General features: G+C 45.1%; 1 protein-coding gene across 4 annotated transcripts in view; it reads left to right on the top strand.

Annotated features, from left to right (window-relative positions):
- Positions 1-22,051, top strand: part of LOC139355525 (disco-interacting protein 2 homolog C-like) — a 157,634-nt gene that overhangs the window by 108,270 nt on the left and 27,313 nt on the right. For all 4 annotated transcript variants that reach the window (XM_071067332.1, XM_071067334.1, XM_071067331.1 and 1 more), the window contains exon 2: positions 12,559-12,684. In XM_071067332.1, the coding sequence (XP_070923433.1) occupies positions 12,559-12,684 (126 nt within the window). The remainder of the gene's footprint in view (positions 1-12,558; positions 12,685-22,051) is intronic.

The following is a 22,051-nucleotide window of genomic DNA, read 5'->3' as shown; positions in this document are numbered from 1 at the left end:
CCTAACATGTGCGGCGTCCTGAGACGTGATCGTGGTGTTCACGCTTTTACCGAGGGCTTCCCGGGAGTACCAGAGGCTGTTCTTCTGCGGTCGGCCAGCCAGGCAGCAGCTGCTGGAGAAGGAACAAATAGCAAAAGACAGATGTACACGGTGTTATTGTGGCAGAGAGGTTAAAACCAGGGTCACTTTGTTCTTACAGTTTTAAAAAGCTAATAATGAAGTCCTTAAATATGTTTAGGATTTCAAAGTAGTTGTGGGTGTGTCTGTGTCTCTAGCTCCCGTTCGGGTGCTTCCTGCGAAGAGAGCTCAGAGACGCCACCTTTCCTTGATGAGGTGACAGGGCCTGGAGAGGTGTGAACCCCGTGGTGGGGGGATGACTGACCTGGGGTGAGTCTGGGTCAGTGTGGGGATCCAACCCCACTCCACATTCCTGTAGGGAATCCATAGTTCTAAGTCTTTATGATAGGGGTAAAAATAACCTGGAAGAGGTGTTATTTTTTAAGAAGTAAGTGCCATGCTCTTTTTTCCTCATACTTTTCCGTGTTTAAGCAGCATTGAAGGATAAGGCACTAGTAGCATGTTGTTTTGAAAACAATGTTGTTGGTTATTTTACGTTGAATATGGTACTAAGGTTGCCTGGTAACAGAAGTTTTCCTTAAACAACATAGAACTCTGTTGAATCTGTTGCCCCATTGGCTGAGCCGTCTGAAATCAGTGCAGTAGCAGCTGAAGAGGCCTCTTCCCCTTGGAGGAAGCCGCTGGATTGGCAGGAGGCACCGCGCTTGACTGAGGGAGTGAGGCGCCTTTGCAGGGACCCCACGTGGCCCCTGCAGCTCTCTCCTGCCCCCTGCTGGTTGGCCAAGCAGCCTTGCGACAGTGTGCTCAGTGTGAATGTTCACTGGGGCAGGCCAAGGCTTTTGTTCCAGAAACACTGACTTCAGAAATGGCCGGCTGTGTGTGTTGAGCATGGCAAGAAAGACTTACGTGTGTCTTAAACCTCTTGAACAAAGCAAGTTGATGTTTCAAATGCATCTCGAAGGCTAATGACTTTGCTATGGTCAATATTCAGGAGAAAAGAGGGTTTGATGAAACAGAAAGACAGGAGTGGCAAGGGACGTGCTTGTGCCCCGTATGACTAAGCGATGTCCTGGCCGTTCCACACCACAGCCTCTGAGCAGCCAGCCTGCAGATACTGGGTCAATTTAGATATCCCTGATCTCTGCAGAGGTTTGATCGGGTAGCCCAAGAGCAGATAAACACAAACGCTGACTGGAAACCCTGGCACACGGAGACACTGGAAACAGCAAGCTGCTATTAACATCATAGTAAGAGACAGTCGCCTGCTCTCAGGGGTGTCAGTTTCTTTTGCTTCTAGACGTTCATCTGCGTTACAATACAGTTTTGCTCAGTTTATCCCCATTACTCCACTGTCTTCGCTGTTAAAGTCTCAGCCAGCACTTAGCTCTGACACTGCAGGAGTTTCACTGTGCGGCTGACCAGGCCTACCTGGCTTGGCTGTAAAGCAGGTGAGATTTTCCGGAAGGCAGTAACGAGAACCCGAGGCAGGAAAGAGCATTGCTGGTCTACATAGGGCAGTGCACGTTCAGGCTAAACAGGTGTAGGAGAGAAGAAAATCACCTACAATTAGTCACTTAAAATGCCACACACCCAACCCTTGAGACCCTAGCACATAGAGCAGTAGTGGTCTTGGAGATGGCAGGTGTGCTGAAGTCTGATTTTCTCACTTAGCTTTTCCAGCAGCGTTTTCCTCATCTCTAAGCTGGGGCTAACAACTGCCACGCGTAGATTTGTGCATGGAACCGTGCGTGTAAAGTGGGGTAGCCCCCAGGACCTAGGAAGGACTCGTGGTCAGTGTCGGTGGTCATGCGTGCTGTACGGGTCCCCCAGGAAGATGATTGCTACAGATAACTCCCTCCGTTCAATGTCACTGAATGTAAAAGGTGGGACATTGGCTTCTGATGTGTCTGGTTTGCTGTAGGCCACGCTGCACCCCGTGGTTCCTGAGCCCTGAGCTGAAGTACATCCTGCTGCATCGCCTGTGTCACTTTTGCTGTGTCACTTAGAGCTCCTGCCCTGGGAAACTTCCTCGCGCCTGACGAGCACCACAGTTTGCAGCAAGACCTGTCCAAAGCGTGGACTGCGAGAGCCCCGCTGTGGTCCTCTCCTCTCCATGTTGGGAGCGACTTTGTGGGGTTTGTCGGCCCTTCTCTCAGGTGTCCTGTGTCTCATGGATCAGCCGACGAGCCCCGTCTGGAGGAGCACTCTGCAAAACGCTGCCGGCCACCCAGATCTCCTAGCGCAGAGTGAGGCCACATCTGCAGACTTGACCGCACAGAGTCCCGAGGCATTCGGCAAGAAGGGGAGTGGGATGTGTGTGAGATCCCACTGCGGAAGCCGGCTCTGCTCCGTACTCTGCGTGCGGGGTGCCTGATGTTCAGACCTGCTGTGTCTATCGGGGGCCATGGCGGGGTGGTGGGAGTGGGGGCAGGGAGCAGCGTGGATGGATCCAGGAAAGGACTTAGTTGAATCCCAGCTGCCCACATACCTGTTGCTGGTCTTGGACAAGGTCCCTAGTTTCTCTGGGCTTTCGGTTTGATTGTAAGACTAGGACGCCGCCCTAGTCTGAAGATGTCGGTGTGTGCGGGAATGCCTGGCGCAGTCACCATGGGTTTTCCTTCAGCCTCCTCCGTGCCCCTCCCTGGGTCAATCAGTATCCATGCGTGCCACAAGTAAATTACAGTCCCTCCGATAACCAGTTGACCCGAGTTTTATGGTCGAGCATGGTGAGTGTCCTTGCCAGGAAATGCCACTAGATGTCTTGGGCCTGCTCCTCTACCTCCACAGCAATCCCCGGAACAGGCTGGTTCAGGACGTGGGAGGTGGGAGTCGGTGTTGTACCTAGGACAGGCTGAAGTCCAAGGCTCATTTGCTCTGTGAGGGGTGATCAGGATGACACATCAAGTGGAGCCCCATGGCTGACCCTGGAGGTGGACGGTTGGGTCGGATTGGCTGCCCTCCAGCACGTGTTTCGAGTGATGCCTTCCCTGGGTTACGCAGCCCTGATCTGTAGGGCACAACTTCCCAGCTCCAGCCAATCTGGTCTTGCCGTCTCCTTCCAAGAAGGTAGGTGTGGCGCAGTTGCCTTTAAGCGGCTCCTTCTGGACACCGCAGGGCAGCAGCAAGCAAGCATGGGCGACTTTTTTCTTACGTTGACCACAATACGCGGGGCCAGCTTTGCACGATCCCATTCAGCATCACACGTGTGCATCGGCCACTCACCTGTCCATCTGCCACAGACAGGCTTGGACAGGACCATTGAGTGGCCTTTACGGCAAAGAGCCTAAAGGGCTCACAGGAAACCTGGACCCAGCGCAATGGTAACAGCGCAGCAATACCTGTCATTGATCAAGGGGTATTCTGGGCCCGACATGGTGTTAAGTGATCCAGTTCGGTTAGCACTCTTAGAATTAACCCCCTTTTGCCTATCAGGAAATCGAAGACGGAGGGCATTAACGCCAGGGAGCAGGGAGTAAGGGGACACACAGAGGGGCTGAAGGGCTGGGCATTCTGAGCCCACGGATCTGCCCACAGGCCCCGGCTGCACGGGCACCAGGGCTGCTGCTCTGGAGGGGATGAGGAGCTCTGGGGAAAAGATGGAGCCTGACGTGGGTAAGATTTGGATATTTTCAGAAGAGATTTTCAGCCTGGAATGAGGGTGTAAGTGACTGAATCGGAGTGATGAGCCAGATAGCCCGGCTGCGGGAGCTCCCCTGTGGGGTGAGGGAGGAAGGCCTTGCGGGCGTGTGGCTGAGCAGAGGCGCTGGGTCGCCAGGAGCCGCCGCGGGTTTGGAAAGGGGGAGAAACGCAGCGCCCTGCACTGCAAGGGCACCGAGACGTGGTTGTGGTTCTTCCTGACCGTGACAGGCACAAATGGTGCTGATGGTGGAATGCACGGAGTTTGCCTTCAGAGAACTCCTGCTGTCTTTTAAAACCTGGGCCTCTCATTTAAACTTGGTGGCCTCAGGTGAATGGTCAGAAACAGTTTCTGATGAGGTTGCAGAGACTGTGCATGGCCTCTGATTGTGCACATCCTGTGATTGTGTATAGTCTCTGATTGTGGCCTCTGGCCTCTTTGTGGCCTCTGATTGTGTGGGTCTCTGTGTGTGGTCTCTGTGCAGCCTCTGATTGTGTGTGGTCTCTGATTGTGCTCAGTCTCGGATTGTGCGCGGCCTCTGATTGTGGGTTGTGTGAGTTTCCCAGGATTAAGTAGATGAGCCTCGTGCTGGAGCAGGTGTGCCTTGTGTTGGGCATGTGGATAAAGAAGTTTAACCCATCCCCTCTTTGAGAATGGCAGGGCAGTAACAAAGGCGGTTGATTTATACATGGCCATCCTCGTGAGGTGAGGACCTGAAAGGTTTACTGCTTTCCCGGAAAGCTGCTCTGGGCGTCACCATCACTGATCATGGACAGCAGCTCAGAAGCCCCCTTAAGGTGCAGGGAGGGACCGGCGCTGGTCCTGTCTGTGCCCAGGCTGCTGGTCACCCTGACGGCCAGGCGATGGCTGCCTGTGCACGAAGCTGGGGTTAGAGTGAATTTGGGCAGTGTCGGCTTTGATTTAGGTCAAGACTGATCAGTCTTTCTAAAATACTAGCCATGAAAGCTTTCATAGATTGTAGTTCTTTGGGAGATTTATATGTGGTTTTTAAAGCACAGGGCCCATGGCCAGTGTTGAATTACATTTTGTTCAGTGTAACTGACAGGACACTGGACCTGAGTCTCAGGCCTGCCACAGGGTTCAGGGAGCTTCAGAGAGGGAGATGTTTGTGCTCAAGTTTTCGCAGATGGGATGGGACATGGGCATGGGGCTGGAATGCTCTAACCTTCAATCTTCAGTCATCAGTATCACCTGTGCACACGCATATCGTTTTCAAAGATGGACAAGCTTTTGGGAAATATCTGAAGACTTTTCCAGTTTTGAAAGAAGCCGGGATGACACTGGAAACGTCAGGTGTCTTGGCTGCTGATCAGGTCCATCACCACGCACATGGTCCCTAACCTGGCCCACCTCTGATCATGCACAGCGGGTGACGAGGTCCATAACCTCACACTTCTGTGCACAGCAGGTGACCAGGTCCCTAACCTCAAAAGCTTCTGATTGGGTGCAGCTGGTGACCAGGTCTGTAACTTCGCATGGCTCTGATTGTGCAGAGCTGGTGACCAGGTCACTAACCACCCACACCTCTATTCATACCCAGCGGGTGACCGGGTCCATCACCTCACACCTCTGATTGTGCATAGCAGGTGACCAGGTCTGGAACCTTGCACACCTCTGATCGTGCACAACGGGCGACTAATTCCATGACCTCATGCCTCTCTGCATAGTTGGTGACCAGGTCCGTAACCTCACACCTCTGATCGTGCACAGCTGGTGGGCGCAGGACCCACTTCAGTGAGGGGCTGACTTCCCAGGTGTGAAGAGGGAATGCTGTGTGGCTCGCTAAGCCCCTCCATGCTTTGGGGGCTCCAGGCTGTGGCCGGCAAGTAGGAGGTGGTCCCAGGAGGCTGCTGTGTGTTGGGGATGGGAGGCAGCTGCAGGGTGGAAGTAGGATGATGATGTAGGGGGCCACTGTGGGGGGGTGGGACGGGAGGCAACTGCAAGTTGGAAGTAGGATGTTGTCCCAGGAGGCTGCTGTGTGTGGGGGAGGGAGGAGGCAACTGCAGGGTGGTGTGGTGGTCCCCGTGCCACTGATTTCAGGTTAAAATAGAATGTGGACCTCTTTTTACCATAGTTTTTAATTACTCCGCTAGTTTGTGTTGCTGTCTCTTGCTATGAAGTCCATAGTCTGATGTCTCTGTGGTCCCCATGTTTCCCTTCTGCTTGTGTTACCCGATCCTGTGGGTCAGCTGTGAGGAAACCACTCTCCACTCCTCATCTGGAGTGGTCTCAAGCTGGGTGTGCTGGTCTCCTTGTGGGCTAAAGTGTTCTTCTGTTACTGTTTTCTCTGTGTTTTGACCAAATTTAGCAGACTTGTGTATGATGCAAACACTTTAAAAAATGTCTCTTGCCTTTATGAAAAAAACGCCTGCATTGCTTTAAAATGAACCTTTCCTGTGTCTCCATCCTTCCCCATAGATTGCTCTGTGTTAGAAACTCAGTGGTGTGTGTGCTTCATGGCCTCATTCCATCAAGCACTGTAACCTCTGATCGCAAAAGTGACTACACTCAAGGCAAAAAACTTTGCAAATGTTGGAAATAATGAACAAAAACAATATATTGTTCTCTTGTGACCCTGAAATGGCTACTCTTAATATTTTGATGTAATTCTTTCAATTCTTTTTAAGTAAAGTTGCTTCTAACACAAGCACTTTGATTATATTGATCAAATTATATTCAGGAAATAAGGAGAAAGTAAAAAGAATATCCAGTTTGGGGCAAAAAGGAAGACGACATAGAAAGAGGCTGTAAAACTCCCTGCAACTTGAAAAGCTGGGTTGTGGTGGCTGTGGTTTTGTTTTTACTGTGAGAGACCACAGGATTCTTCTTGGCACTGAAGGGCAATAAGATAATACCCTGTGTGTGTTCTGGTGGCTGTATAAACCGAGCCGCATGTCCTCTTTCGAAGCAGAGAAAGCATGAGGTTTGAGGTAGTGGTTTGGTAACTCTTTGAAAGTCTGTTTGTAGGACTGCACTGCAGAGATTAGGTCAGTCTGAATTAGAATCGAATGATCTGTTCAGGCCTTGGGAGCTTTCTACACCGGGTGTACGCCTGTTCTGGATGTGGTGTAGAAGGAACAGGACTGGGAGGGTTTCTTGCTTCCCAGTCATAGAAATGCCTGCAATTATCACTGTTTGTTGTCTCTCGGGAAGCTATTTCGGGAAGGAAGTGTACGTTCCAAGGCTGTAGGTTGGCCTGTCGTCACCCTGGGGGTCTTGGTGTGGGTCACGGGAGCTGTGACTGCTCACGCGTGGAGCTCTGTCTCTCTCGCTGCCGTGCCGGTAGATAGCTGGTCACCAACACAGTGTGTGTCCCAGTGGCCTTTGAGAAGAATTATCTGCATCATTTTTATACAAGGTCCTTTTTCCTTTCAATGTCAACATCGTGTCTTCTAGCTAAGCGATATGTTCTTGCAGAAACAGGAAGTGTGGCTTAAGTGAGAAATGAGGGAATTGATCCATAACTGCTATCAGTTTTTATACAGTTGAGCCATTGTAATTTATACATAAACATGTTAAATCTATGGAAGTGAGTCATGGTGCCAGACCCTCACAAATGCCGAATGTCTACGTGGGACCTCTCTTCTGTCGGGTCCACATCACAAGAAGAAAAGTCGCTCAAATGCAGCACGGAGTGGACGTGAATCTCCGAAAACTCCATGAATCAGAGCGACTGCTTTCCCAATTGCCGGTCTCCCCATTTGAGGTTGTGAGATTCCCGTTCTGAAGCTCCTTCAGTTTCCCAGCACCCATTTCACTCCTTCGTGGAGATAACAGACTCACACTGATACCTTGTTCTCAGATTTTCTTATTAGAAAAAGCACATATTTCACAAGAATTGTCCGGCTAATTCACTCCTTAGCCTGGGTAACCCACATACCACTTTTCTCTTTAAAATACTCACCTTTCAGAACTCTTGGTAAATTATTTAAGAATAGGAAGGTACCATGACTTTGGCCACAAGCAGTATTATGTATAATGTGCAAGTCAGTGCCTTGACAGCCATGGGTGCTAAAGACAAATTTTCTCAGAAGAGAAAAATGTAAGCGGTTCTTTACATGATCATTAATTTTGTTTTGCCTAAATAACATCTTGTCTTTGTACAGGGATACAGGACGTTGCTGAGTATTGAGGGGGGCGAGTGGGTCCCACTGCCCCACAGTGTGATCCTGAATATTGACAGGGGTGAGTGGGTCCTGCTGCCCCACTGTGTGTGACAAGCCCTTTGTTTCTGGCCCGGAAATGTGCCGGCTCCGTCAGTGCATTGGGCTGGTGCTGGCTCCCTTTGTTAGTTTGCATGCGAGGCAAAATCTCACGCCTTTCACTCTTGTTGACATACAGATGCCAAAGCTTTGAACAAATTCTTACTAAATCAAACCCAGAAATATGTAAAAGGGATAAGAATACCATGAACACTTAGAGTTTGTTCTCATGATCTGTAGTTTTGCATTGCACATTTGGCTCATCATTCAAAAATCAATGTAATTCACCACATTAACAAAAAATAAAGCAGAAAACCCATTTATTTTATCCTCTCAGTGGACACTGAAAAACATCTGTTGAAATTTAATAGTCCTTATACGAATTTCCTACCACATCAGGAACAGTAGGGAACTTTCTCCATTTGATAAAGGCCACTCCTGAAAAACAAGAGTTGACCCCCCTCCTCGGTGGTGGCAGCCGGGGAGCTCTGCCCATAGTCGGGGTGTCGGGAGCATGGCCATTCTCCGTGCTTCAGGTTTGCATGGTGCGCACTGGGGCCCTCGTCCATGAAGTGAGTCAGGAGAACTAAAAGGCATAAAGACTTGGAAGCAGGGAGATGCTTGATGTACAGAAGACACAGGGCCTTATTTAGAATATTTTAGGAAATGTACAAACAACCAGAAACGGTGTGAATTTTGCAAGCATGCAAGATGGACACTTCGCAACAGATGTATACAGATGCCCAGTGGCCCGTGAAAGGTGCTCACCAGGGAGTCATTGGGTAAGTACAACTTAAACCCACAAGGTTCCCCTTCACAAGACTGGAGAAGGGAGGACAGTAGCAGGTGCTGGTGAAGATATGACAGACTGGATCTCAGACTGATGGAGACTTAAAATGGCACAGCCACTTCAGCAAACTGTGGCAGTTTCTTTAAAATGTGTACACTTACCATATGGCCCAGCAGGTACGCCGTAGACGTTCACCAAGGAGAGCTGAAAATGTGTGTCCTTGTAAAAGAATGCACATTATCTCCAGAGTAAATTGTCATAGCCAAGAACTGGAAACAACATAAATCTCTCTCATCTGGAGAAACATGAGCAAATTCTGATATATTCATACATTGTCCTAGTTCCCATCAGGAAAAACGTACAAAATACTGAAACCAAAACAGACAACGGGGATGAGTTCCAGGAGCCTTGAATTGAGCAAAAAGTGAACACCACGCCGTGGAGTCCATGTGACGATGGAGAATCTATGCGAGTCTCGGGTGACGGAAGAGCGCCAAGAACACTCCTCGAGAATGAACGGTGGCTGTCTCTTGAGGGCTGGGAGGGGACTTGTGGGAACTTTGACGCAAAAGATTTGATTAGGGTAATAAATTTCCATTTATCATAATGCGCCAAGTGAACTCAAGATCTGAACATTTCACTGTGTATACTTTGTACTCTCTCCCTTCCAAAAAAACAATGAAAAAATAATTACAAATGAGCACTGAACTCGATAGATTTTTCACAGTGGTATTAGATAGCAATTCTGAAAGCATTTCTGTATCTCCAGGCTTAAGCAAATAAGCTTAATAAATCAGTGAATATGTTGAGTGTTACAGGAGCCAGGTTTCTTTCTTGGTAAGAGAGGTAGAAATAAGAAAAGGCCAAAGCCTGGAATGGATCACGTGGGATTCGGTTGCAGCAGGAGGTACCAGTATAAGCTGGTGGCTCCCGACAGATGTAGACAGGGATAGAAGTGCCTGTGGATGGGTGTGCGTGCACATGCGTGTACATGCGTGTTGTGTGTTCTACTTGCTGGCAATGCCCAGCAGCACCCGGTGCCCACTCTTAGCTTCCAAACACGGTTCTTCACTAGAAGGAGCCCTGGTCTAAGGGCTGGGGAATCCGGTGTCAAATCTGGGACCAGTTGAGCAACAGAACAAACAATTGTAACTATGAATCATAACCCAAAAAGCCAGACTCCATGAGTACATATGGACATAGGTAAATGAATGCTGAAAGATAGAGTAATTATTTTTCAGTGAATATGGAAGATCTAATGATTTAGAAGGAATGACAGGAAATCAGTGGATGCTAAAACTAGTAGTGAAGAATTGATGGAAAACAGAATATGTACATAGTATCAGGGTGTCTCCTCCCAAATCTTAATTTCAACGCGAGAAGTAGCATCTTTGCTTTGGAGGCACGTAAGCACCACCTTCACTGAGTTGCCGATGTTAACATTGTCACACAGGACAGACTTCTGCGGTGTCCCTGCTAAAATGCATACTCTTGAGTCTAGTCCGGAAGATACCAAAATAAAGGACAAGCTGTGAAATAACTGACCTGTATTCTTTAACATTTCCAATTTCAAGAAACACAAAAGCTGAGAAACTTGGATTCTGGACGGGTAAAAATCACACGACAAATCAATTCATGATCCTGGATTGGATCGTAAAAGAGGAAGACAAAGTAAAAAAATTATGGAGACAGTTGACACCATTTGAAAGTGAACTTTGTATATGACAGTTAAATTTCCCGATCTTGAGGAAAATGAATGTGAGAGCATATCCTTGTGTTGAGGAAATACATTGAAACATTTAGGTATGGAAGGACATAGTATCTGAAATTTATTTCCATTTGACTTAGAAAATTCATGGGGGAGGGTGGAAAGCAGTGATGTAAGATAGGAGCAGTTGGGCCTAAGTTGAGCCTGGTAAGTTATGTGGGAATTCGCTACGCTGGTCTTGCAGATTTTCTGTGTGTTTGAAATTACATCCAAAAAGTTTAAAACGGAGAATATGCAAAACAAAAAGCGATTTGTGGAAGTGAGTGGACTGTCACCTCATTGATCCCTTCAGTTTTTGGCCATGAGCCAAGTCAGTCACATAGTGGTTTTTGACCTGGGAATTAGAAGTAGTGGCCAGATGACCAGGCTCTTTAGTTAGGGAGAGAAGTGTGCACAAAGGCTGACCAAGACCAAGCAGTGTGATGAGCTGCTTGTGGGCGTGATGCTGAGGGTCTTGGTCCTGTCTCAGGTGGCAGCTTGGGGGGTTTAAGCCAGAAAGCCACGTCCTGCAGGGGCCTTTGAAAACAGTATGCTGAGAATAGATAGGGCTCAAGGACAGTATCTCCAATTGAATTTTTAATGAACTCCCGTAGACGCCAAGAAGGCAGGCAGATAAGGAAGAGCATAGAAACAAGGAACTGAGTAGAAGGTTACATGTGGGAAAAGAAAGTTTGTTTTGCATTGCATTCTTTCTGCTGACGTGGGGTTTATGGAGTATAAATAAAGTGAGGCGGAGGCTCTGAGTGCGGCTGCCATGTTCTCTGTGTGTCTCTGTCTTTTGTGTGTTCTTTCATTCTCCACCACCCCCGGCACGGACCCCAACAACGTCCGATTCCCTTTCATGGGATTATTCTCGCAGCTTCAGAGAAAACTGCCCCAACCTGTCTTCACTCACGCTGGCCATTTTTGGTGGTGTTTTTATTCTGCTAACACCGTTCTCACTGACAGTTTAGGGCTTTTCAGTGGGTTTTTGCCTGTGTCTCAAAGATTCTCGTCTTGACAGCCGGTATGTTTCATTCCCGTTGTTCTGATTCTGTGTTAAGAGGGTTCTTCCCTGGCTTCACAGTTTGGAGTTGCCGCTGCATCTGTCTCTGCTTTAATTCTCTAGCCCATCTATCACTTGTCTCATCCCTTAAGAAGTGGCCTGCGTTAGATGCCATGAGACTGTCTGCCTTATCACCACTGCGTCCCCAGCCCGTAGGGACTTACAGAGAAGGCATTCAGTGAATGTGTGGAATTAATGTAATGGGTTAATAGCCACAAAATGTCTTAATGGTTGTTTTAGTCTCTTTTCATGCTGCTGATAAAGACATGCCCGGGACAGGGAAGAAAAAGATTTAGTTGGCCTTGCAGTTCCACATAGTGGGGAGGCCTCAGAATCATGGTGGGAAGCGAAAGGCACTTCTTACATGTCAGCAGCAAGAGAAAACGAGGTAGAAGCAAAAGCGGAAACCCCTGATAAACCATGAGATCTCATGAGATTTATTCACTATCACAAGAATAGCACAGGAAAGATGGGCCTCAGTGATTCAATTACCTCTCCCTAGGTCGCTCCCACAACACATGGGAATTCTGGGAGGTACAATTCAAGTTGAAATTTGGGTGGGGACACAGCCATACCTTATCCATAGCCAACACAGTCCTGGCCCATGGCTGGTATTGAGCTGAGCTGTGACTGTGGCTGTGTGAGTTGGGGTGCGAGGCGTGTGCACGCCTCTCCGTGGTACAGTGAAAGGGATTTGGAGGCTCAAACGTGTGACCTACAAAGAATCTCCAAAGATCAAGGTCCATTCACCCTAAAAAGAAAAATCTCAGCGCAGTTTACAGCCAGTGTTTGCTTGTGGACATGGATTCTGCAGTAATAAAATGAATAATTAAAATCTGTGAATAAATTTTAATGTCTTTACTGGAATTGTAAACACTGATTTTCTTTCCTCACCTACCCATCTGTTGGTGAGTTTGAGAAGGTGGATGAACCGTGCTGCGGGGACAGAGAGGAGGGTACAGCTTGGCCTCTGGGACCTCAGCTGAGCCCTGAGTGACTGAGCTCTCTCCGTTTCAGACGTCCACACGGAAGCTGTCCAGGCAGCTCTGGCCAAACACAAAGAGTGGAAGATGGCGGTGCCTATGCCTTCCAAACGCAGGTCCCTGGTTGTGCAGACCTCCATGGATGCCTACACCCCTCCAGGTAAGGGACACGCTACCTGACACTGCCTCCTGAACATGCTGGGCGCCTCAGAATTGACCACTGGCTCAGCATTCGGGTTTTTGCCTTCAAAATCATGGTGCAGAAATGCAGATTTTGTGAACCAGAATTCCAAAAACAGTGTATGAGTTAAACGTGGAAGGAAAAGTAACATTATGTATCCGTATAAATACACGTTTTTAACTTTTCATCAAGACTCGTGCATATGATACATACCAGTAAAATCTCACACAGTTTTATTCATTTAATTCCTTGTATGGAAAAGGGAAGAGTTTGTTGTAGCCCTCTGGGTGGAATTGGACTTTTCTTCTGATTAGGCTGGTGCATGCGTGTTCTCAAATCTTCAGATACGTGTGCTGTATTGTTGGATTGTTTTAGAACAAGCGAATTGGACAGTTTAGGCAGCTACCCGAATCAGGTCATAAACTTTGCCTGCAAGGTGCCAGCTGGTATTTTAGTTCCTGCAGGCCATAAGGTCTCTCACAACCACTGAACTCTGCCCTCAGCCATGGGTGATAGCAAGTGCCTATGGCTGAGTACCAATAAAACTATATTTACAAGCACAGTGAACCAGATTTGATGCACAGACCTGCCAACCCCTTATCTAAATTACTGAAGGTAATAGCCAATTTATATTTCTGCTATATAATACTGCTTTTCTTTAATCTTGAATTTTACATAACTACCCAAATTCTCTATTTTCTCTACCCAAATAATTATAAACTACATTTCATGATCTTCACACCCAAGGAAAGCAGAAAGTTTAGTTATCCGGATACTTGTTAGAGACACAGATTGAACCTACGTTATTTGGTGTTTAGTTTCTGTGATTTTGATTCCAACATTATTCATGTCATTGTTACAAGCTTGTCTTCTCAAAGGACTTGAATCACCTTACATCCCACGTTGAAGCTACATATCACTTTAAATGACACCGTGTTTTTCCTCCAATACAAGAGAAACTTAAGGTACAATATGAATAGTTGAAAATGTACAACATTTTGGGGAGTATTTTTACTTTTGAAGTTTAGCTTAGACTTGGGAAGCAGTGAGACAGAAGGATGTGCTTCAGATCAGAGCTGAGATCAAGCGTCTGTCCACATTACAACAAGCAGCTCCTGAGTTTCACCTTTATGTACCTTTACAAATGAAGGTAGTGGAATTTATAGGACAGAACTTAGAGTGCATCATTTTGGGTTTTCGTTGCTTTTTGTTTTGAGACAAGGTCTTGCTCTCTCACCAAGGTTGGAATTCAGCATCATAATGGCAGCTCTTGGCTCACTGCAGCTGTGACCACCTGGGCTCAAGCGGTCCTCCGACTTCAGCCTCAAGCAGCTGGGACCACAGGTGCTCACCACCACACCCAGCTAAGTTTTAAGTTTTTGTAGAGACAGGGTGTTCCTATGTTGTTCTTGTTTTTCATTTACACATAAAGTGTTCTTCATCTAAAGAGCGCAATGCCAGCAGGCAAGGGAGTGAATGCCATGCTAGCAAGGTTGTTGGCAAAGGAGCCCTTTCTGCCTACGTGCTCCCTTGGACTCCTCCCTTTCTTTATTTTAATATTAAGTCACAGCACATGATTAAGGGCTGGGCACGGTAGCTCATGCCTATAACTCCAGCACTGTGGGAGTCCAGTGCAGGTGTATGGCTTGAGCCCAAGGGTTCAAGGCCAGCCTGAAAAACATGGCAAAATGTACAGAAATGCCTTTTGTACATCTTGTCTCCACCAAAAGCACAAAAAATTAGCTGAGCCTGGTGGTGTACACCTGTAGTCCCAGCTACTTGGGAGGCTGAGGTGGGAGAATCACTTGAGCCCGGGAGGCAGAGGTTGCTGTCAGCTGAGATGCCACCACTGCACTCCAGCCGGGGCAACAGAGCAAGACTCCCATCTCAATTAGAAAAATATAACAATAAGGTCGGGCGCAGTGGCTCAAGCCTGTAATCCTAGCACTTTGGGAGGCCGAGACGGGTGGATCACGAGGTCAGGAGATCGAGACCATCCTGGCTAACACGGTAAAACCCCGTCTCTACTAAAAAATACAAAAAACTAGCTGGACGAGGTGGCGGGCGCCTGTAGTCTCAGCTACACAGGAGGCTGAGGCAGGAGAATGGCGTAAACCCGGGAGGCGGAGCTTGCAGTGAGCTGAGATCTGGCCACTGCACTCCAACCTGAGCAACAGAGAAAGACTCCGTCTCAAAAAAAAAAAAAAAAGAAAAGAAAAATAAATAGAGAGTCTTTAGAAAGGATTAGGCCAGGTGTGGTGGCTCATGCCTGTAACCTCAGCACTTTGGGAAGCCAAGGCAGGCAGATTGCTTGAGTCCTGGCGTTTGAGACTAGCCTGGGCAACATTCCAAAGCTCTTCCCTACAAAAAATACAGAAATCAGCCGGGCATGGTGGTGTGTGCCTGTGGTCCCAGCTGCTCAGGAGGCTGGGGTGGGAGAATCACCTGGGCCAGGGGAGGTTGAGGCTGCGGTGAGCCGTGATCATGCCACTGCACTCCAGCCTGGGCAACAGAGCTAGACCCTATCTCAAAAAATAATATGCTTAATCCTGTTTCTTTAGTTTATGGTTATAATTTGCAAAAACTTATGGTAAAAAAATTGCATTTGTATGTGTTCTTTGTGTAACTAACAACATGGACGTAAAAGGATAAACCACTTGAAATATTTTAAACCAAATTTTTGGCACTAACCAGTATGTAAGGCAACGGGCATTTTTCTTCACCACTTTTTATAAGATAAATTACTTTGAAATGGAAGAAGCAGTGCGGTTATTTGCTTATTTCTCGTATTGAATCCAACCGCTAAGAAATGTTACTGGGTCATGCGTGATGAATAACCTCACTGTACAGATGTCTACAAAATATAAAAGAATACTATTTGAAATGTTATTTTTGTGAAATATTTGGATTTGACTAACATTTTTATATAAACCATAAAGCATCCTTTGTAAATTTCCATCAGGAGTCCTCTTGTTATCACATGGGGCAGTTTTGTAAAATCATAAATGTCAATATCATAAAAATTTTTTACTCCCACCCTATATTGTGCTTAGCGATAGTTTGCATGTTTATTGCCGTACTTACTCGATCAAAATCTTAGCTGCATTTCCTACCTACTTTTCTTAGTTGTTGGTAACAGTGGTAAGATCTTACTGAGTTTCATTGCCCTTCAGAGAATGTTCTTGAAGTTTATCTTCTATGAAATGACGGACTGCTGACCTGGATTATAGTTTCTGGAGAAACACTCATTAGGATTGTCGCAACACTAATATTCTTTGGGTGAAACTTGCCTTTAGTTTTCAAATGTAAAGATATAAGAATCATTTGCCAAAATTTCTAGCCATGATCAGAGAACAGGGACCCAAATCACACATCTGCCGTAAACAACTGTAAAACTGCACAAACCGAATGAGGTGGCTGTTTTTAGTCTGTGACAAGAGCTGTGCCAGCCAGAACCTGAGGGCGAGGGCAGGAGAATGAATGAGACGCACCCACAGTACACTTGCCCTCTGGAGAACACCTGCAGACTGTGGCGCCGAGAGCTCAGGTGTGGGTGGAGCAGGGCCATCCTATCAAGTCCAGAATGCAGAGCTCGGAAGGAGCTCAGGTGTGAGCGGATCATGGCCACCCTACCACATCCAGGAGGGGGAGATCGGAGTGGGTGCAGGATTGGAGCTCTCCACAGATCCACACCAGCAGCGAATCAATCCAAGCCTGCCCATGTCACAATGACCCAGCAGTGCCTGTGCTACCTACTAAAACAAGAGCTGGAAACCTTCAGAGTGAAGGTTAGGGATCCTGAGTGTGCTCAACATGTTACCTACAATGTGTAATACTCAGCAAATAATCACTGCATACACAGAGAAACAGGAGGTAGAATCTGTGGTCAAGAAAGAGGCAGTAAAAAGTGCACACCCATGCAGGATGGTCTCTGTCACTCACCACATGCGGCGGCTGAGCACATGAAGTGCGCCCGGTCTGAAGTGGATTTGCTGCGTGAAAGACATGCCAGTTAATATAAAAAATAGAAAATATTGTATTTGTATTTTTTTTTTTTTGAGATGGAGTCTCGCTCTGTTGCCCAGGCTAGAGTGCAGTGGCGCGATCTCGGCTCACTGCAATCTCTGCCTCCCGGGTTCATGCCATTCTCCTGCCTCAGCCTCCCAAGTAGCTGCCCGCTGCCACGTCTGGCTAATTTTTTGTATTTTTAGTAGAGACGGGGTTTCACCGTGTTAGCCAGGATGGTCTCGATCTCCTGATCTCGTGATCCACCCGCCTCAGCCTCCCAAAGTGCTGGGATTACAGATGTGAGCCACCTCACCCGGCCTATTTGTATTTCTTATTGAAAGTATAGTATGAGCATTTTGAGTTAAAAATATACTAGTAAAATTAATTGTACCTGTTTATATATTTATATGAGGCTACAAGGAAGGTTTCAAGTTCTATAACAGGACTCTCATAATTCTGTTGGAAAGTGCCTGTCTAGATGTCTGATCCAGCAGAAGACCGAGTTTTTAAATCTACAATTATAAATATTTAGGGAATCAAATTACAATGTGTCAAAGAACGAAAATATTTTAATTCTTGGGCCAGAGGAAGGGAAGACACTTTTTACTATAATGGAGTTGGGGAATTTCAGGTTCCGTACACGATAATCTTGAGAATTGTCACTCCCTCCTCACAGGTAAAAAGCTGAGCAAACTGAAAAATCAGCAGTTCTTCTTAAACGTGCAAGAGACGTGAGGTCACAGGCAAGCCACTGTCCCCAGATTGGCTGGACAGGTAAAGCGGAGAATTACCATACACTGGAGCACAATGCTCCAAGGAACCCACGCTGGGATTGGAAAACCTGAACTGGAATTGACAAATTGCTACAGTGAGGTGTGGCCACATCTGAGAGTTAAAACCTCCGGGAGGCCTGTGCATATGGGTCTCATGCTTTTGTGAGTTGTATCATCAGAAGCTCAACCAGGTTCTTGAAGTAAACATCAGAGAAAAATCACCTCATACTTACTACAGGGGAAAGAGAATAGGAATCATTTTTCAATATGTAGGTGCACTCTTCACTAGGTCTACCTTCCAGAGAAGCTTGTTAACTAGAGACTAACCAGGTGGGATTTTATCAGAGCCTTCTGACCTGGTGGAAAGGGAAATACCCAACTCCAACCTCCAGAACTGAAAAGCAAAAAAGAACAGAGTATCCAAGCACTATGGGACTTCCACAGAGGCATAAAATATGCATAACGGTAATACAAGGGGGAAGAAAGAGGAACAGAAGAACTATTTGTAACAGTAATAGCTGAATTTCCTCAGATTAATGCCAGACACCAAACCATAGATCCAGGAAGCTCAAGAAACACCAAGAAGGATAAATGTAAAAACGACGACGACAAAAACAAAACAAAAATAAACTCTACTTGGGCATAAAATATTCAAACTATGGTGAATCAAAGATTAAAAAGCAAACCGGAGTAATCTCCTTCCCTATGGAAGATCAAAGATAAGAATTATATTCAACTTCCCCTCAAACACCATGAAAGCAAGAAGTGGAGTGAAGTATTTAAACTATTGAGAGGAAAAAAATTCCATTAACCTAGAAGTCTATACTCTGTGAAATTATCTTTCAAAAGTGAAGAAAAAGTAAAGACCTTCTCCGACAAAAATTGCAAAATTTGTTGCCAGTAGACCTGCCTTGCAAAAAATGTTCAAAGTTCTTTAGAGAAAATAGTAGAGGTCAGTAACTCAGCTGTGCACAAAGAAAGGAAGAGCACAGTCTGTTTACAGGGCTCACACCTGTCATCCTAACACTCTGGGAGGCAAAGATGGGAGTACAGCTGGAGGCCGCTTAGTTGAGACCAGCCTGGGCAACGTAGTGAGACTCTGTCTCATTAAAAAAAAGCCAAACGTGGTGGCCAACACCTATAGTGCCAGCTACTTTGAGAGGCTGAGATGGGTCACTTCTTGAGCCCAGGATCCCGTTCAAGGCTGTGGTGAGCTATAATGATGCTGCTCCACTCCAGCCTGGGCAACAGAGAAAGACCTTGTCTGTTTAAAAAAATAAATAGAAAAACAAAAAGCATTAAAGAAGAAATAGTGAAGGTAGAAGAAAATCTTTCATTTTTCTTAATAGATCTAACATAACAGTTCATTCATAATAGTGACAGTAAATATGTCATATACACACACTTAAATATAAGTGAAATGAATGAGAGCAGTGATACCCAAGGGATGGGACAGAGCAATTAGGAATTAGGATTATTTTGTTATTATAGTGTGCTTGCATTATCAAGAAACCAGTGTAGTGTCGTTTGAAAGTGGACTTGGGTTACTTGTAAATTTATATTGCAAATTCCAAGGCAGCCATTTAAAAAAAAAAAAAAAAAGAACTGATATGCTAAGAAAATAAATAATAGAAAATGCTCAATTAAGACCACAAGGAAAAAAAAAAGAGTGAAAGACAAAAACAAAGAACAAGGGCAACAAATAGAAAATAGTAACAAATATGGTAGATGTTAATTCAACTGTATATCATTACTTTCAATGTCAGTCCAAATGCGCCGAACTATATATTGTCTATAAGAAATCCACTTTAGATATAAACACCTACATATAGATCAACAGTAAAGGGATGGAAAAAGATATAAATGTTAACACTAATTTTTTGGTGTGCAATGGCCTGATCTCATCTCACTGCAACCTCTGCCTCCCAGGTTCAAGTGATTCTCCCTCAGCCTCCCGAGTAGCTGGGATTACAGGCATTTGTCGTCATGCCCGGGTAATTTTTTTTTTTTTTTTTCTATTTTGGTACAGACGGGATTTCACCATGTTGGCCAGGCCGGTCTTGAACTCCTGACCTCAGGTGATCATCCCGCCTTGGCCTCCTAAAGTGCTGGGATTACAGGCATGAGCCACCGTACCCGGCCAACACTCATTTTGAAAAATGGAAGTGGTGATATTAATTTCAGACAGAGTTGGCTTTACATCAAGGAAAGTTACCAGAGATGATTATTACGTAATAAAGGGGTCAATTCTCCAAGAAGATGTAACAATCCTGAAATGTATTTTTGCTAACAAAGCATCAGAATGCCAAAGCAAAAACCGATACACTTCAAGGAGAAGTAATTAACCCACTAGTATAGTTGGAGAGGTTAACACCCCTTTATCAGAAATGGACCAATTCAGTAGCCAGAAAATCAGGACAAAATTGAAATCGGCATCCTCAGTCAACTGTATATAACTGACGTTTATAGACTATTTCCTCCAACAACAACAGAATACAGAACATTCACCAAGACATACCATGTTGTGGTCCATAAAAAACACCTTAACAAATTTAAAAGAATAGGAATCAAACAAGTGTGTTCTCAACCACAGTAAAGTAGAAATCAATAATAGATGACTGGAAAATATATTAGGATATTAAACAATACACTTATACATAACACATTGTTCAAGGAAAAAATCTGAAGATTTCTTCAAATTTTTGAAGTAAATGAAAATGAAAACTTCTTAAAATTTGTGAGCTGCAATGACAGTAATGTTTATAGGGAAATTTATAGATTTAAATGCATACGTTAAAAAAAACAAGATCTAAAATTAATCAGCTTCCACCTTCGAAAACGAGAAAAACAACATCAAATTAAATTCTAAGCAGGAGACAAATAATGAAAGAGCAGAAATCAATACGTTGAAAACAGAATATCAGTAGAGAAAAATCAATGAAACCAAAACCTGGTTCTTTGAGAGAAAATCTGTCAGCCTCTAACAAGAAAAAGAAATACAGCAGATAAATTACCAATATCAGAAATGAAATAAGGAACATAACTACAGATCCCATGGACATTAAAAGGATAATAAATATTATGAACAACTCTATGGCCACAAATTTGATAACGTGGATGAAATGAACCAATTTCTTTAAAGACAGAATCTGCCAAAATTTGAACAAGAAGAAACGATCTGTATGGACCTGTATCTGTTAAATTGAATCAGTGGTTAATAACTTTTCAAAACAGGAAGTGCCAGGCCCAGGTGGGTTCACTGGTGAATTCTACCAAACATCTAAGAAGAAATTATACCAATTATCTACAATCTCTTTCAGAACATAGAGGCTGAGGAATACTTCTTAACTCATTCTATAGAGTCAGCATCATTTTAATACCAAATACCATTTTAATAACAAAATATTACAAGAAAACTACAGAACATCTCTCATGAACATAGATGCAGTAATCTTCAATAAAATATTAGCAAATTAAATCTAACAAAAATTGTGCACTAAAACCACATGGAATTTCACATATCCAAAGCTGGTTTAACATTGAAAAGCCAATTAACGTAATTCATCACATTAATGGGTCAAAGACTAACAGATGCCTCATCTAAGAAGATATAGAGATGGCATCGATGTATGAAATCATGCTTCACATCATGTGTCATAGAGAAATGCAGATGAAAGCAACAGTAAGATATCACTACACCAGAATCCAGAACACTATCAACACCAAAGCCTGTGAAGATGTGGAGCTGTGGGAATTCTCTCTCATTCATTGCGGGTCTTAATGCAAAATAGAACAGCCTTTAGGAAGACAGATTGGTGGTTTCTTACAAAACTAAATATACTCTTACCATATGATAAAGCAATTACACTCCTTGGCATTTGCTCAAAGGAGTTGAAAACTTATGTCTACACAAAAAGCCTGCAAGTAGATATTTAGAGCAGCCTTATTCATAGTTGTCAAAACTTGGAAGCAACCAAAATGCCCCTCAGTAGGTGAATGTATAAGTGAGCTGTGGTACATCCAGACAATGGGATATTATATGAGGCTGAAAATGAATGAGCTATCCATAAAAAGACACGGAGGAAACTTAAAGGGCATATTGCTAAGTGAAAGAAGCAATCTGAAAAGGTTGTTGTATGATTCCAGCTTTACAACATCCTAGAAAAGGCAAGACTATGGAGACTGTAAAGAAGATCAGTGGTTGCCAGGGGCCGGGGGGAGGCAGGGATGAATAGGCAGAGCAGGAGAATTTTTAGTATCATGTGATCTCTGTATGATACTGTAATGGTGGATACATGTTATACATTTGTCCAGAGCCATATATTGTACAACACCAAGAATGAACCCTGATGTGAATGATGGAGTTGGAGTGGTAATGATGTTTTGCTGTAGAAGTATCAGTTGTGACAAATGTACCAGTCTGGTAGGCAATATCGATGACAGGAGATGCTGTGCATATATAGGGAATACATGAGACATCACTATAAAGCTGGAAAATATGACACTGAGATGAAGTTGCGCTGATAGGCTTAACAGGTTGGAGAAGGAAGAGGAAGTCTGTGGGC

This window comes from Macaca nemestrina, chromosome 7 (genome assembly GCF_043159975.1).
Source record: "Macaca nemestrina isolate mMacNem1 chromosome 7, mMacNem.hap1, whole genome shotgun sequence".
Classification (NCBI taxonomy): Eukaryota; Metazoa; Chordata; class Mammalia; order Primates; family Cercopithecidae; genus Macaca; species Macaca nemestrina.
Note: the sequence above shows the minus strand (reverse complement) of the source record. Positions and strands in the feature narration are given on the sequence as shown.